Source organism: Elgaria multicarinata, chromosome 16 (genome assembly GCF_023053635.1).
Source record: "Elgaria multicarinata webbii isolate HBS135686 ecotype San Diego chromosome 16, rElgMul1.1.pri, whole genome shotgun sequence".
Lineage (NCBI taxonomy): Eukaryota > Metazoa > Chordata > Lepidosauria > Squamata > Anguidae > Elgaria > Elgaria multicarinata.
The window spans coordinates 7,928,984-7,945,280 of record NC_086186.1 but is presented as its reverse complement, the minus strand read 5'-3'; the positions used below and the strand labels follow the sequence as shown (position 1 = coordinate 7,945,280).

Sequence of the window (16,297 nt, the reverse complement as noted above, 5' to 3'; positions counted from 1 at the left end):
CCCACCCCCAGATCCTGGAGCAGTCTAATAAGAACCCGAAGTGGGCGCTGCGTGGAGAACCCGCCGTCTCTTTAGGAGCTGCGCGTCGGCGCTTGGCGGCTTTGCCGTAAAGCGGCGCCCAGTGTCGTGCTTTTGCGTCCGCGGAGGGAGCGAGAGGGAGGGAGCGGCTGGCTGGCTGGCTGGCTGAGGCGGCGAGTGAGGGAAGGGGGAGGGGGGCTGCGCAGCAAACAAAACCGCCCGCGCTGGGGACTGCGCCGTCGGCCCCCGGCTGGCTCGCAGCGGCAGGGGAAGGCGGGCGGGCAGGAAGAACGGGGCCAGGCCGGCAAACGGACGGACGAGCGGGCGAGCGAGCAGGACGCCGCGCCCAGCGAGCCCTGAGGAGGGCCCGGCGCCTCCTCAGCCGGGTTAGGCCGCTTCGCCCCCTGGTCGGGGCGGAAGGGGCGCGCGCCCCCCACCTCGTCGCCCTCAGGTACGCGCGGGAGGCTTCTGTGGGGCCCGAGGGAGAAGGGTCGGTCGGGCTGGCCCGGCCTCTGGGGCTTGGCCCTGCTCCCCTCCCTTTCATGCGGAGGGGAGGGGGCTGCTTGGATGGGGAAACGAATCGATTATCATGTTAACCATTGATCCCCACTCCCTTCATGCCACGGCGCCGCCAATGTGCGCAGGGAGCTTGAGGACTACATGAGACGAGGGCAAGTCCCTGCCCTGAGAAGCTTACACGCGAGATTTAGGTGTTTGGGGTGGGGGAGGGCGTGGAAGCGCAGCGACCCCTTAGTGACGCACCCAAACACACCCCGCCCCGCCCCCACACGACACGGGGTGGGAAGGAGAGACGAGGCAATGGGGCTGGGCTGATCTGTGGCTTCTCCTTTCTGCCTCTTTCTCTCTCTCCCCCCCACCCCCCCCCCCCACCTCGGCAGCCGCCCCTGAAAGGGGTCGGTGGGTGATCATGAATAAATAATTTAGTAACGATTGTAATGAATAATGAAAATACAGCGCCGTCAGGCTGCAGAGAACTTTTCGTGGTAGTCGAAGGAAAAAGCAAGTTTCCTTCCCTTAGGAGCTTACAGTATAAATTTGGATATATATATTTGTGATGATGGTGGTGGGATTATATTGGAGATAATTGTAAGAGTCACAGCCATATAGCAAGCACCCCTTAAACACCGTAGATATGTGGTAACTTATTGGGGTAGGAAGAAACTAAATGTTAACTGAGGATATAGGGAGGAGTTAGTTTCCTTTGCTTGTTTCTCTTTCGTTAAGATTCTCGCTTATCATAACAATATAATTATAATAATATTGTGCCATCATTGCATGTGGATCTATACATGATAACAGAAGCAAAAGACAAGTCCCCAAGGCACTGAAGGTCTAATCTTAAATGGAGGAGTTGCAATGATAATGATGTATGATTGTGAGAAAATGTAACAGAAGAGAATCTGTCCAGGAGACTAGAAGCAGTGAAGCTCTAGTTCTCATGAAACACCCATACACTGAGGTAACCAATACCAAAGACCAAAATATGGTTTTCGCAGATTCTTTCCTGCAAAGTATGGTCCACGGTATTCACAGCTAAGCATGCTTACTTGCTCCTGAATAAATGGGCATGGGATTATAGTTTTGGAGCATTTGCTTGAGAATAAGGTCAACTGAGCTCAGTAGGACTTGCTTCTGAGTAAACATGCATAGGATCGGGCTGTTAGGCTTTCTTTTAGCTTGGAACAAATTAATAATTTGTTAATAAGATAAATGCTTCTGTTCTTCATGCATTCTCTTTGAAATGTCTGCTTGATAAAAGAGTATTTTTAAAAAACTTACAATGTTTTCAATAACCAATTGGTCCAATACAAGGAAACACTTCACTTATTGTATGTATTTTATGACATGGGTCCAACAGAGCTACTAATATTAGGATCCCTGTTTCCTGGGACTTCTTCATCTTTCCTGCAGCTCTGCAAGGTGTAGATGTGATTATCTCCATTGCAAGGACGGGAATGTTGAGTCTGCTCAGGATGTCTTGATCCATTGCCTCTTAACAGACATTCGCCAACTTTTGCTCTTGCTGTTCTCGCTCACCCACCACACATCTCCTTCAATATTTGCTTGTGGATGGAGGCTGGATTCTAATGCAGAGTGAGGGTGAGGCATGACACTTCAGATGAATGGAGTGTAAAATCTTAGGAATGTGGCAATGATGAGAAGGAAGTTGAAGGAGAGAGGTGAGATGGAAGTCAGTGTCTGCAAGGCTAGAAGATTGGGGTTGAGCAAGCAGTTCTGTAATTCGGGGATGCCAGGTGTGGCCGAGTGCCCTCGGACCCTGCATTGTGTTTAGCCTGAAGCTATGGATCACGTATACCTTTAGCAATCCAAATGTTGCTGCTCATAGTATGTCTACAGGTTGGAGAGGATTGAAGTAGTCTGGTGAACATGACTCCTTATTTTTATTAATTTATACCCTTAATGGCTGGCTGGGGAAGCTGAAGGTTGTAGTTCAACACATCTGGAGGGCTCTAGGTTGGGGAAGGCTGTTACAGTATCATAGAATCATAGAATAGTAGAGTTGGAAGGGGCCTACAAGGTCATCGAGTCCAACCCCCATGGTCTGAAGTCACCTGATGCAGCCACTTTGCTGAAGCTATGCTGCTGTGGGGCTGGTCAGTGCCTGGAAGGGAGACTGCCTGGAAGCCCCATGTATGCTGCCACGAGTTCCAGCATTTGTTTGGGGTGGGGGTATAAATATGAAAGATGGGTAGTAAGACTTCTTCACTTTTACCCCTGCAGTAGGTCTCTGGTGGTATCGTTTTTACAGTGAATTGCCAAATACCATGTAGTTGAGTTCATAGCTGAACTATAGAACATGACCCACGATCTTCCAGGCCCATATCGTAATGAATGGGTCACAGGGCAACTCTGACAAGCTTTGGCAAGCCTTTTCTTGTCCTCACAGGGTATGTTTTTCACTTGCAGGATTGCTTAAACGTTAAGCAAGACAAAATCTCCGGTTAACTGTACTGTGAAATCTCTGGTTGCTGGAGAGATTGCAAATAGCTTTTGCATGCAAAATTAAATTCATCTTCTGCATAAGATTGAAGGAGTGAAGGTGGTGATATGTTTATGGAGGCCTGAAGTACGGGAGCTATAATATTTGTGTGTGTGTATGTATGTATACGAAAGAGAGAGAAATACTATAGTGACTGGTGTCTATGCTACTTTAACACACTTTGGCTATATGCCAATGGTGGATCACAGTAAGGAGAAATCAGGTTAATAAGCCCCTAATTTGCTCTCTCTCACTCTGGCTGAATTCAACTGGGATGGGGGGTGGGGTAATAGGAACAGAATGGGAAACAACCGTTGATTAGGGTGTCATCCGAACTCAGCTTCTCTCTCTCTCTCTCTCTCTCTCCTCTCATAAAAAAGGTGAATAGGATGTCAATTTTATGACTAAATATCCCAGGTAGTAATGTTTTTTCTTCTTCCTTGGTTGCGTATGCACTTCCACAGTTAAGTGACCTTCCAACATGTAACTTACACATGATAGTAGTAATGGGATTATTGTAGATGATGTAACACTAGCGTATGTACTTTCCTAGCCTGGCACCCTCCAGATGGGCCGAACTGCATGTTCCATCATCACCAGCCAGCATGACCTTTCTAGCTGGGGATGATGGAAGGTGTAGTTCATTCCATCTGGAAGGCATCAAGTTGGGGAAGGCTGGAGTATAGAGTATATAATGTTGCTTCCTTATGGTGATACATGAGCAACTTTCTCCACCCTGCACTCCCAGTAGTTAAGCACTGACAGTGATTGCTGTGGTGTGTGGTCTTAACGTAGATCAGTGACAGTAGTTCATAATATAACGCTATTATAACAGCAGTAAGAAAAACAAATAACTGAGATTAGCTGTGAGACTAGAAAATCAGGTGACAGCAAACAGTGCCTCGCTTTTAAACGTAACACTTTTAAAAATGATTTTTTTAAAAATTTGCATACAGTATTCCCACCAGAGTTGGGATTCAAACGTTTCCTTAAAAAATCAGTATAATAAAAAACATAAAAGGAGAGAGTATCCATGAATAACCTCAATTAAAGCAAGAGTTAAGACAGCAGCTAACAGACCGGGGGTAGGCCACTTGTAGCCCTCCAGATGTTATGGTGTGCAACTCCCATCTGTCTGGCCAGCATAGACAATGGTGAGGGATGATAAGAGTTGTAGGCCAAAACATCTGGAGGCCCAAGTTCCCCACTCTGCTGCTAACTTGAAGCAAGAAAGGAAGACAAACTTGCAAATACAACAAATCCAATTAGCCGTCAAAAACTTGAATAAATAGATAGCTTTGTCTGGTAGCAACGAAGGTGCCAGGCAGATCTTCTTAGGGAGGGAATTCCACAGTTGGGATAGATATACAGAACAGACATATAGGGGTAGACATATATTGCAAGCCACTTTCGGGAGGTCCAGGGACCATTTTTGCTGTGCGGGCTCACCTAAGCTCACCCCACAGGCCAGACTGTGGGGTGACCTGATTTAAAACAACAACACCTTTAAGGGGGGGATGGTGCTTGTAGCTGCTAGAGACTGCTGAAAGAGTCAAATTTAGCTTGCTTTCAGGGTACCTTTGCTCATAGAATCATAGAATAGCAGAGTTGGAAGGGGCCTACAAGGCCATCGAGTCCAACCCCCTGCTCAATGCAGGAATCCACCCTAAAGCATCCCTGACAGATGCTTGTCCAGCTGCCTTTGGTTGCTTTCTAGCAGCTACGAATGCCATTACAAAAACAAATTTGGCAGGGTCGTGGCAGGGCTACATTTTCCTCACCGCTTCTCTCTGTAACAAAAAGTACTGCCTCTAAAATATGAGAGAACAGTATTATCCATCACCCAATCCAAAACCAAATCCAACCAAGAGCAAAGTTTGAACTTTGGACTGACCTGGAGGAAGAGCTACAGTGTAGTAGAATGGATTTGCTTCTGTCAAATAGATGATGGGTAACGACCCCCTTTCCAGGATGTCTGGTCTAATCCGTGGTTAGCTCTATCCATGCTTCATTCCTGGTTTACACAGATGCACATACACACATAGACATGGAGGCAACTCTTGATAGTCATTTGAGTATCCCAGGGTCATGGATGCAAAAGCAGGGCATACATTTCCTTAAAAGCACATATGGTTTTGTTGGTCTTTCCCAGATTCTCTTGTCTCTGCAGAGATTTGAACCTGGGATTCCCACAGCTAATCCTAGAACTCGGCCGCTGGCGCCATTGGGCTTTTGGATATCCACTGGCTATTGGAATGTGTACTTCTGTCTTCCACTTTAGAATTCTTCATCTCAGTTTATGTTCTAGATCTGTTAACAGTCTTAATAATTGGAGAGGTGGAGCTGACAACCTCTATTTTTTGTAAGACCATCCCAGGAATTGACTTGTGCATACTAGAGTAAGAATCTCCAGTCTTGCAAATGTGGCTTTAAGAAATTTTCGGATTTTAAGAACGCTATCAAGACTGATTTCTTCCGGCAGGCCTACCCAGTTGAATTTTAAGATGCCCTTTAATAATGTGCTGCTTTTAATAATGTATTAGTTTTAAACGTTTTAATCAATTATATGTATTTTATGGCATTTGCATTTGTGTTGTACCCTGCCTCGATCCAGAGGGAGAGGTGGGTAACTTCTTCTTCTTCTTCTTCTTCTTCTTCTTCTTCTTCTTCTTATTATTATTATTATTATTATTGGGATTTTTGAAATATAAGTTTAAAGTTCAGCAAATGTTAGCTAGCGTGACTTTGTTCTCGGAGAATGATAAAGAAGCTTTATGCCCTTTCCTGCAAAAGTCTAAGATAGTTTTATTCTTGGCTGTGTGTTTAAATGAGAATTTGAATTCAAGCGATGCCTGGATATTTAAGGCCTTAGCTAGACCTAAGGATTATCCCAGGCAAACAGAGGGGTCATCCCTGCCTGCTCCCGGGATCCCCTTTGTGTCATTTGGATGCACAGGGATGATCCCGGGATATAGGCCTGTTCTAGCTATGGCTTAAGTCTCTGCTGTGCCTCACTCCCAACTGCAATCTGTATCAGTGAGGAAAGACGGTGCTGCAAGTCATAGGATGGACATCCAGAGCTGTGTTGTTTCCAATGCTGTCCTGTTCATGGAAGGCATTTTCATCCAGCAGAGACTACTTGAACAGATGGCAGTGGAGGTGATGACTTCCATTGATTCTACCTCCCCTGCATCCCCTAAAAATCTGCTCTTTAGAGTTGGGGACACTTTGGGAAAGTGCAGGTTGCAGGGGAAAGAATTTGCAAAAATTGCCTCCCCAGTCCACCCCTTCTTTCTACTCAGAAACCTCTGCTAGGTCAAAGAGCCGCCTGTGAATGAAATGACAGCATTGATTGCTGCTACCCATTAGAACAGGTTTTATGCCTGAAAGAATAGCCGGGCTGGCCAACACCAGTATAGCCTACAGCCAGTACCCTGTACTTAGCCAGCTGTGCCATCACAGCAATGCTACCTGAAGGAAGTCCAAGCACTGCAACTGTGCTTTGCCCACCGCAGAGTCCATAACAATTGTGCAATTCCTCCACCAAGCGTGAGGTCTTGCCCAAACAACTAACTAATAATGCACGGGGAAAACACCAGTCACCTCCCAGCACTCTCACTTAGGTTGCCATCGACAGTTAGCCCCCTGCCTATCTACCTTCCTTCTTCCCTTGAACTTGCCCCATGTGGTTGCAGGAAGCGGTAGCAGCCGCCGCCGCCGCCTCTCTGTGACACCAGCCCTAATAATGAGTGTAAGCCAAGTGTCTGGAAGGCTGAAATACAAACTGGACAACTCTGCGTTCAAATGCTGCCCCTGATAGATGCTGTCATTTCCTCTTCCTCAGTTCGAACTCCTGTCAACCACGATATGTTCCATACAAGTTGAAGTTATAATCCCGGTTTTCAGTCCATTTTAAACTTTTAAAAATGGAAAGTCTGCCTCCATTGTCATTTTCAGTAGGCAGTAGGATTAGAACCCAAGTCTGTCACACAGTCAGTGGTACTCCTTACATGTCATACCCTGCTGTGGGAGCCACGTTTCTAAAATTATGACGTGTAAAGAATTGGAGCTGCATTACCAGGGCTGCTGACTGCATGAGTCTTTCCGATATGTGAGATTGCAGGATTTTAGATGTTGTAGTTGTGCCGTGGAATTTCTATCAAAAAGTAGCTTCCCCAACAGAGTCTGTAGCATGTAAAGAACACCTGTAATAGCTGACTTGCAACTGTGATTTCTGCTTTTCATAGAATGCTTCTTGTAATCTCCGTTGTTGATGTTGCATTATTTTTACCCTGCTTTTCCGCTGTACCACCCAAGCCAGCTTGCAGTATTTGAAATCAACATATAAAATAGGATCCTTCCATATGGCCTGTTGTGTAACTCAGGAATCCCTGTTGGCTACAAGGGATTCAGTGTTCTTCGTTCTTCTTAAATGAAAATGTTGATTAATTAATATAGTTATTACCTGCCTTTCAAAGCAATTTTCCCCCGAAGGTGACTTTTGATATAAGCAATGAAACTTAATAAAAACTATTGCAAAGGTGCATCATAAAATAATCAGCTAAGAAGTTTTAAAGCAGAAGTAAGAATTGGCAAGCCTTATTCATAGGAAGCCTTGCGAAACAAGAGGTCTTCATAGCGTGTGTGCGAGAGAGGAGGCTTGGTGGATTTCCCCAGAGAGGGAGTTCTATATTCATTGTGCCACATCCATAGTGCCACCACTGAAAAGCCCCCCCCCCCCATCATCACCCACCAATCTGAACCTAACTAATGGCAGGCCAGAGAGTAAGACTCCAGACTTAAGGCTTGGGTAGGTTTCTTCTGATAATTGGGCCTGTTCAAGACTTCAAAGCGCTTTAAATTGAGCCTAGAAACAAATCTGTGTAATATCTGCTGATCATCTTGCTCCTACCAGCCTCCTGAACCAGTTGTATTTTTCAAACTGTAAGTCCAGCCTCACATCAGAGCATTGCAATCGTTCGATTGAATAATGTAGAAATCTCTTTAGTTATTTTGTTTCTCTGGGTGGTTGAATGAAAACCATAAAATATAATATAGAAATTTAAAACAACAGTATAAAAATTAAAAAAAAATAAACTGGCAGCAATGCAACAATTTAAAATACAGTAACAGATTTAAACAACAGAAACTGAAAGAATGAAATGCCTGGGAAAAGAAGGTATTCTCCTGGTGTCCAAAAGAGTTCAATGTATGCACCAGGTAAGCCTCTCTGGGGAGCTCATTCCATAATCAATTCAGGTGTATTCCAGGGAGAGGGTGCTGGTCAACTGCCATCATAATGCAACTGCCCAGATCATCCCTGCATTCCAGAATGACCAGGTCTTCAACAGCCCTACCAACAGATAAATCCCCCAGAGCCCTCTGGAACCCATTGCGCTCCATTAGCCTCCATGGGCAGGCCATTTCAATAGGTCCCTCGCCCTTGCGAAGGAAAAGGCCACTGAGAGTCCAACCCTCAATAGGAAGTGATCCGACCATGACAGTGGGATAGATGTTCATTCTCCCACTTTCAAATCACCATCCTCCGGCTCGGAAAACAGAAGTCAAGCCTGTGTAATGGGTAACTGAGGGTAGGTATTCCTTCTGCACGGAGGGTTGCTGTTAGCAACCTGGTGGAAACTGGTAAAAGGCACTCCCAGCTGCTTGGTATCAGAGGCAGAAAGGGCAGTTTTGATTGTGTCCTTAGTTAATATACAGTTCCCCAGAATGCCTCTTGGTTTTTATATGTAAAAATGCTGAGCCATAAAGATACCATTTGTGTGGCTTTAATGAGGTGCTTAACGATGAAAGGAAATGTAGACAGGTTGCAGTCTTGAAGATGTTTCTGTGGCCCGGACAGATCCATCAGCTGCCTCAAACCTTGTAAGTCTAGGGTAGTTGCCAAGAAAAAGCACGTGGCACCAAGGTCTGGAGATACTGGATTATAGAGCTTGCTCTGAGCGTAGGGAACAGAAGTCACTGGATGTGGGCAAAAATTTGTTAGAGCTGGCACAACCCTATTAGGAGCATGAGAAGCGAGGGTAAGCCATTAACATCTTTGAAATTTAATTGCTCATTAAACTAGAGTTGCTAGCGCTCTGGGTTTTCATAGCCGCTACACCAGATGTGCACTGTAGTGGATGGTAAGTCTGGTAACACGCTCCTTCGTTACTCCTTGCTCTTCGGTCTTTCTGCTGTCAACCAGGTTCTGTGAGGCAATAAAACTATCAACTGCTAATTGGAAAAATGATGAGCAGCAGCAGATGAGTACTTATCATGGGAGCAAGAGGACGCTGGAAGGTCTGCATCCCAGACAGACCCCAAATAGCCTTTCGCCCTTGGCAGGTTTCCCTTTTGATGTCCTTGTAAGTAGAGGCCTGTCTGGCCATGCAGAATCCTCCAGATCCTCTTTCTGGGAAGGGCAAGCATCTAGACATCATGGGTATGGGTAAAGCTTGGAAATGTGTTCACAGCTCCTATGAAACACCTAAGAAAAGGGGTGTGTCTGTGCCCCTGTTCAGACAACACGCTAAACCATGATGCTTAAGCGTTTTGAGCTAAAGATTGTGGCTTAGCGCGTGTCAAGTAAACCATGACTTAGTGTGTCATGTGAACCATTACTAACCATGGTGGCTACATAGCCATGGTTTAAACACGCTCACTAACCATGGTTTAGCATGTTGTCTGAACGGGCCCTGTGTGTCCAGGTAGGGTTCTCAATAGTTGATGGTGGGTGGGTGGAGAGCACTTCATAGCCAGTCCCAGCTCTTGTAGGCTTCATCCTTCTCCCTACATCTCTGTAGCTTTCAGTTCAACAAATCCAAATTCTCCAAGATGTTTTTACAACTTAGTTATCTTGTGGGGCATTATTTCTCACGGTTTCAGGACTTTCCACAGCTCAACAGTTCTCTATTGGGAAAGTATTCTGGATTTTCGTTAAAGCTCATTGTGCGCTACTTTTTGTTAGCTGTCATCAAATTTTAGAATTATGTGAACTACCTCCCCCCCAATCCCCCAAATCAGCTACATTTTAACACAGTGTTAAAAACCTTGAGTGTTTTCTTTGCAGAAAGCCAATTAATATTAGTGATTTCCTCCAATTTTAAGTTTCCCTTTCCTTGCTTCTCTTTGTACTTTTGCTTCATTTCATTTGAGATGTGTTAACCCAGGGATTGTGGCAAGTACTGAGTGAAATACAGATTTTAAAGAACCACAAGGCTACTTCCTGTAAGGGTAGACGCTAAACCCTGGATTTCTACAGACTTTTCTTGCAAACTTATGAGAGGGAAGTAGTAAATTCTACCAGGAAGTTCTTAGCGGCTCCCTGACAGCTGGTCTTTGCATTGCTCAGCTTTCTAAGAGTAATTTGTATGTCTTGTGTTTGTTTCTGTCCAGGCTTTCCCTGCTGTTTTCCCATGTCTCAATGGACTCCTCAATGTAATATAGTCTATACCCTAGAAGCGGATATGAAGAGTGACGTTTCTTCTGGTGCACCAAAGAGCCAGGAGAGCCTGAAGGGGGTCCTCTTGAATCCTCCTCCGCCCATTGAGGCAGCTAAGAGCTTCCCTGAAGAAGAAGCCGAGATGATTGCCAGCAAAGTTGGGGATGAATTCTCCCACCTCTGTGGTGACTCTCAGAAGCAGAAGGATGTCAACGGGAACCGTCCTGAGCAGGAGACCCTGGTCGTGCGGAAGAAGCGCAAGAGTCAGCAGGCTGGCCCTTCCTATGCTCAGAACTGTGACGGCAAAGAGAACCCCCGGATTTTAGGATTAAGGCAGCGCCTCGATACGCAGAGTGAGGACAATGACTCCTCATTCAGTGACTGCGTCTCTTCGCCATCATCTAGTTTGCATTTTGGAGACTCTGACACCATGACGTCCGACGAGGACAAGGAGACCGCCCCTGTGAGGCATACTCGGGCGCTGTTGAACGCGTCGAGCAGAACTCACGGTTCTCGGCCACAAAAGTGGCCCCGGACGGAGACAGAATCTGTGCCAGGGCTGTTAATGAAAAGGCCCTGTTTCCACAGCAGTAGTTCCCTGAGGAGGCTCCCCTATAGGAAGCGGTTTGTGAAAACCAGCTCCTCGCAGCGGACACAAAACCAAAAAGAGCGGATTTTAATGCAGCGGAAAAAAAGGGAGGTCTTAGCTCGGCGGAAGTATGCTTTGCTACCCAGCTCCAGTAGTTCCAGCGAGAACGACCTTAGTAGTGAATCCTCTTCCAGCTCATCCTCCGAAGGAGAGGAAGATATTTTTGTGTCAACTGGTGAAAATCACCAAAACAGTACTGCTGTTCCCTCAGGTAAAAACCACCGCTTTGTAGAATGATTGAATTGTCCTGCTCTTGCTCTGCCTGTTTGTTTACCTCCAGCCCTGGTCAGTGACACAGCCAGAGGGGCAGGATCTCAGTAGTAGTAGTAGTAGTAGTAGTAGTATGAGTGCCCTTGCTTTGTATTCAGAAGGTCCCCAGTCAGTCACTGGCAAGTCTAGTTCAAGGGTCTCATGGCTGGGAAAGACCCTTCTTTGCCTACGACCTTGGAAAGCCACTGCTGGTCAGAGGAGGCAGCAGCAGGCCAGATGGACCGGTGATCTCACCCCTTCATCTGCTTCTATCTTCCAAGGCTGTGGAGCCTTCCTGTCCCCTTCTGAGGGGGCTGGGAGTTAGGAGAGGGTCGAAGGGGAGGCACTGACCCCAGGGATCTTGGCTTCTACCTCCATGCCTGTCATTCTACCCAGCCTTGGTGAGAAAGAGGCTTTGGCCTAAGAAAGCATGCATGAGATGGGAGTGGGAACTGGCACACCAAGGCTCCTGTTACCCAAAGTGGCCTCGGTTTGAGTCCCGTTAGTGCAGTTGTCTGTCCCCACCTGGCACCTCAAGAGGCCAAGTGAACATAAAAACATAAGAGGAGCCCTGCTGGATCAGACCGAGGGTCCATCTAGTACAGCACTCCGTTCACACAGGGGCAGGGGTGGATAAAAATAAATGATTTTTTAAGAAACAAAAAAATGATATTTTTTAAAAATTTAAATTGGATTTTTTTATTTAAATTGGATGTTTTTAATAAAATGTTTTTTGAGGAAAAATCTACCTAAAGATAGTTTTCTATTTAAGATACATTATCATCCAAAGGTTATTCATCATGAAATAAGGATTAGTTTTTAATTATGTAGCATGAGGCTGTTTAAATTTTTTGGTAAATGAATTCCATTAATTCATTCAGAGGTTTCTTTAAGATTATTTTTCTCCTTCCGATAAAGTGCAGCACAAAAGTTGTCCAAATATGAATGATTAACCTATTAAACTGGAGATAGTTCACCTCGCAATAATTTCATAATTATTTATCTATGATGTGTTTCTAATCGTATCACCAAATCAATATTTTTTTTGATATAACTGTAAAACTAATCTGAAAAGTTGCTATTCTAAAAATGAAACCTTCATCTGGTTGTAAATATTAAGATTATACTAGCAAGAATGAGTCTTTGGTAACTCTGAGTTGTGTAAAATATAGCGAGGAAGAGTGCACTTTTTTTGGGGGGGGGAGTCACATGATTAAATCGAGTCTTTCTGAGTAGTGATTTAAATCGTGATTTAAATCAATTCCACCCTGCACAGGGGCCAACCAGCCGTTGACCAGGGAACAGCAAAGCAGGACACGGTGCAACAGCACCCTCGCACCCCTGTGTTGGCACGATTCTTTCTAGAACAGAGCTAGCTAACCCGTGAAGAGCATTGCAAGTAGCACAGTGAACTCAGGAAGGGAGATCGTTGACTAGTCCAATGGATCTGGAGGGCACCAGGCAGGGGAAGGCTGTCCTACTTATTTGATTTTTTTTTTTAATGACCAATTTCCTGTGAACGTTGAAAAAGGCTGGCTCCATATTGGTGTGTCCAGTGGTCACATTAGTAGTATTTATATCCACCATCGCACCAGTGCTCTGGAGTCCCTTACCTGTAACTTTTCTGTGGTTTATTTATTTATTTATTTGTTTATAACATTTTTATACCACCCAATAGCCGAAGCTCTCTGGGCGGTTCACAAAAATTAAAACCATAATAAAACAACCAACAGGTTAAAAGCACAAATACAAAATACCATATAAAAAACACAACCAGGATAAAACCATGCAGCAAAATTGATATAAGATTAAAATACAGAGTTAGAACAGTAAAATTTAAATTTAAGTTAAAATTAAGTGTTAAAATACTGAGACAATAAAAAGATCTTCAGCTGGCGATGAAAGGAGTACAGTGTAGGTGCCAGGTGGACCTCTCTGGGCAGCTCACTCCACAACCGGGGTGCCACAGTGGAGAAGGCCCTCCTCCTGGTAGCCACCTGCCTCACTTCCTTTGGCAGGTGCTCACAGAGAAGGGCCCCTGTAGATGTTCTTAAGGTCCAGGCAGGTACATATGGGAGGAGGTGTTCCTTCAAATAACCTGGCCCCAAACCGTTTAGGGCTTTAAATGTCAATACCAGCACTTTGAATCTGGCCCGGACCTGGACTGGCAGCCAATGAAGTTGTAAAAGGACTGGCGTAATATGATCTCGCCGGCCAGTCCCTGTTAGTAAATGGGCTGCCTGTTTTGTGCCAGCTGAAGCTTCCGGACCGTTTTCAAAGGCAGCCCCACGTATAACGCATTGCAGTAATCCAAACGAGTGGTTATCAGAGCATGGATCACTGTAGCTAGGCTATCTCTGTCCAGATAAGGACGTAGTTGGTATATCAACCTAAGCTGATAAAAGGTGCTCTTTGCCACTGAGTTCACCTGTGCCTCAAGTGACAGTTCTGGATCCAAGAGCACCCCCAAGCTATGGACCCGATCCTTTAGGGAGAGTGCAACCCCGTCCAGGACAGGGCAAACATCACCTCGCCGGACAGATGAACCACCTGCTAATATTACCTCCGTCTTGTCTGGATTGAGTCTCAGTTTGTTAGCCCTCATCCAGTCCATTACCGTGCCCAGGCACTGGTTCAGAACAGTCACTGCCTCAGGTTCTGTGTGGAAGCTGATACATCGCTTGCATTTCAGTGAGTGTGGGGTTTCATCATCATTTTATTTATGTTTTGAAAGCCATGTGCCTTGCTGTTATGGCTGTGGAGATAGATTTTGGAAATGCGTAAGCTGTGACTGCAAAAGATCCTTGTGTTTATGGAGTGCAGCTTCTGCCCCCTGGCATGGTGACCTCCCCTGGAAGTTATGTTCTGTGTGGACTGTTTTCCAAAACAACTCCACTATTCTGTGGAGTTTTCCCGCCAGACAGCACATTTCTCAACGGTGGTGTAAAAACTCCATCATGGAGTTCTAAAACCGCCATTGAGAAACGTGTTGTCTGAACTCAGCCGGAGTCTTTTGACATCTTAAAGATTAACCAATCTATTGTACATAAGCATTCATGGACTAGTCCAGTGTTCCTCAACCTGGTGCCCCCTAGATGTGTTGGACTGGCCATTACCACATCCTGTGGTATTGCATTCCATAGTTCAACTCTGCACTGGGTGGAGAATCCTTTCATCTGTCCTGAATCTCCTACCATTCAGCTTTGTGGGACAACCCCAGGTGGCTTTACTGTGCATATATGCAGCAAATTACACAGGCGTAGGCAGTTGGTTCTCATGGCAATCTATGCGTGTAGGGATTCTGTCGCATGTTCGTTGACGCTTGACTTCTTTTAAATTGGAGTTCCACACAGTCCACGAAAGGATAGAAAACCCCCGAATGCTGGGACATGGCCTAGGAATTTGGAATGTTTTTCCAGGCTTGCTCAGTCGTCTTTGAAGAGAAAAGATACTTTGAAATATTATAAATGGCTATGTGATCTCCATTGAATGTCTAAAGCAGATTTCCCCAACCTGGTGCCTTCCAGATGTTGTGCTGGCTGGGATGATGAGAACGCACATCTGGGGGTGGTATCAGGTTGGGGAAGGCTGGTCTAAAGGCTATGATCTAAAGGCACAGGATACAACCACCTAGAGGTCTGTGGCTGTTCGTGTCTGGATGGGTGGTTGTCTAAGAAACCTATGTATACCTCTGAGGTCTACTGAATCAAAGCAGGATATAAACTATGTGGACTTGCTCTGTTCTCATGATGTCTGGGGACAACTCTTTGGGAGCCTTCAGCTGCTCCTGCCCCATCAAATAGCTGCCTACCCAGAGCTTCGGCTATGGGGTGGTATACAAATGCAATAAATAAATAAATAAAATTTAGTGAGTTGAAACTGCATTCAGGCACCATTGGAAGGGGCTGCAGTCTCATAAAACTAAATGTAACTTACCATCGAAGAGAGTTGGATTATTCCTTTTTAGTTACATTTTCTGAAACACATATTGATTGCCTCCATTTTGCACCATATATATTTAATACCCTGTGCAATTCAATCCTAATGCAACTTGCCTCTGTCTTCACTTCTTCCCTTTGCATTCGGCATTTCAGGGAGTATTGATGAAGATGTTGTGGTAATCGAAGCGTCCTCCACTCCCCAAGTCACTGCCAATGAAGAAATCAATGTTACCTCAACAGACAGCGAAGTAGAGATTGTAACTGTTGGAGAAAGTTACCGGTAAGGCTCCCATTGCATCTTCTGGAAGCTCATGTCACCCCTCTTTTGGGATGGAAATTGATCATGGCACTAAATTTGTGGGTAAGGCAAGATCTTCTGGAACAGCAATCTTTGTTGTATTTATTTCTCTAGCCTTATTCTGTTAACTGGAACTTCTAGATTAATTACAGAAGGTTCCTGGGATGGGGCAGATAGATGTCATTCTTATCTCGCCGTTCTCCTTACTTATTTGCCACTCAGTGTTCCAGATGTTCCTCTCGGAGGCATGCTCTTTTCTTAGAAGGGGGCTGGACTAGGGGCACCCCCCCCACTTCCTCTCTAGAACCAGTCCCTCTGTGTCTTGCAGTGGATGGATGCACGTACTACTTTTGGAACAAGAGAAGCTTTTTCTGTGTTGTTCGCATCTTCTTACATAGTTCACTTTCATTTGGGAAGGGGCATGGGTTACCTCCTTTGCCTGCAAATGGTCCCAGGTATCCCCAGGTAGGGCGAGGAAAGTCTCCTTTCTGAAGCCAGTCACTGTAGACCATACGGAGCTAGATGGACCAGTGGTCTTAATCTGTAAGGCAACTTCCTATGTTCCTAACCGCTTAGAAATTTCATTGTGAGAAATCATTTAGCTTTAAACTACAACATCACTTTTTGCCGGTAAAGTCAAAGAAGTTTTGTCCCTTCAGTGGCAGCCCCATATTTTGTT

The 16,297-nt window shown here is 45.3% G+C and overlaps 1 protein-coding gene across 3 annotated transcripts in view; it reads left to right on the top strand.

The window, feature by feature from the left end:
- The first annotated feature begins 370 nt into the window (after window positions 1–370).
- Window positions 371–16,297, top strand: part of RNF111 (ring finger protein 111) — a 38,506-nt gene continuing 22,579 nt past the window's right edge. For 2 of the 3 annotated variants that reach the window (XM_063142268.1, XM_063142267.1), the window contains exons 1-3: window positions 371–469; window positions 10,436–11,341; window positions 15,474–15,600. In XM_063142268.1, the coding sequence (XP_062998338.1) occupies window positions 10,456–11,341; window positions 15,474–15,600 (1,013 nt within the window). In that variant the 5' untranslated portion in view covers window positions 371–469; window positions 10,436–10,455. The remainder of the gene's footprint in view (window positions 470–10,435; window positions 11,342–15,473; window positions 15,601–16,297) is intronic. The other variant, XM_063142266.1, reaches the window with a different exon arrangement.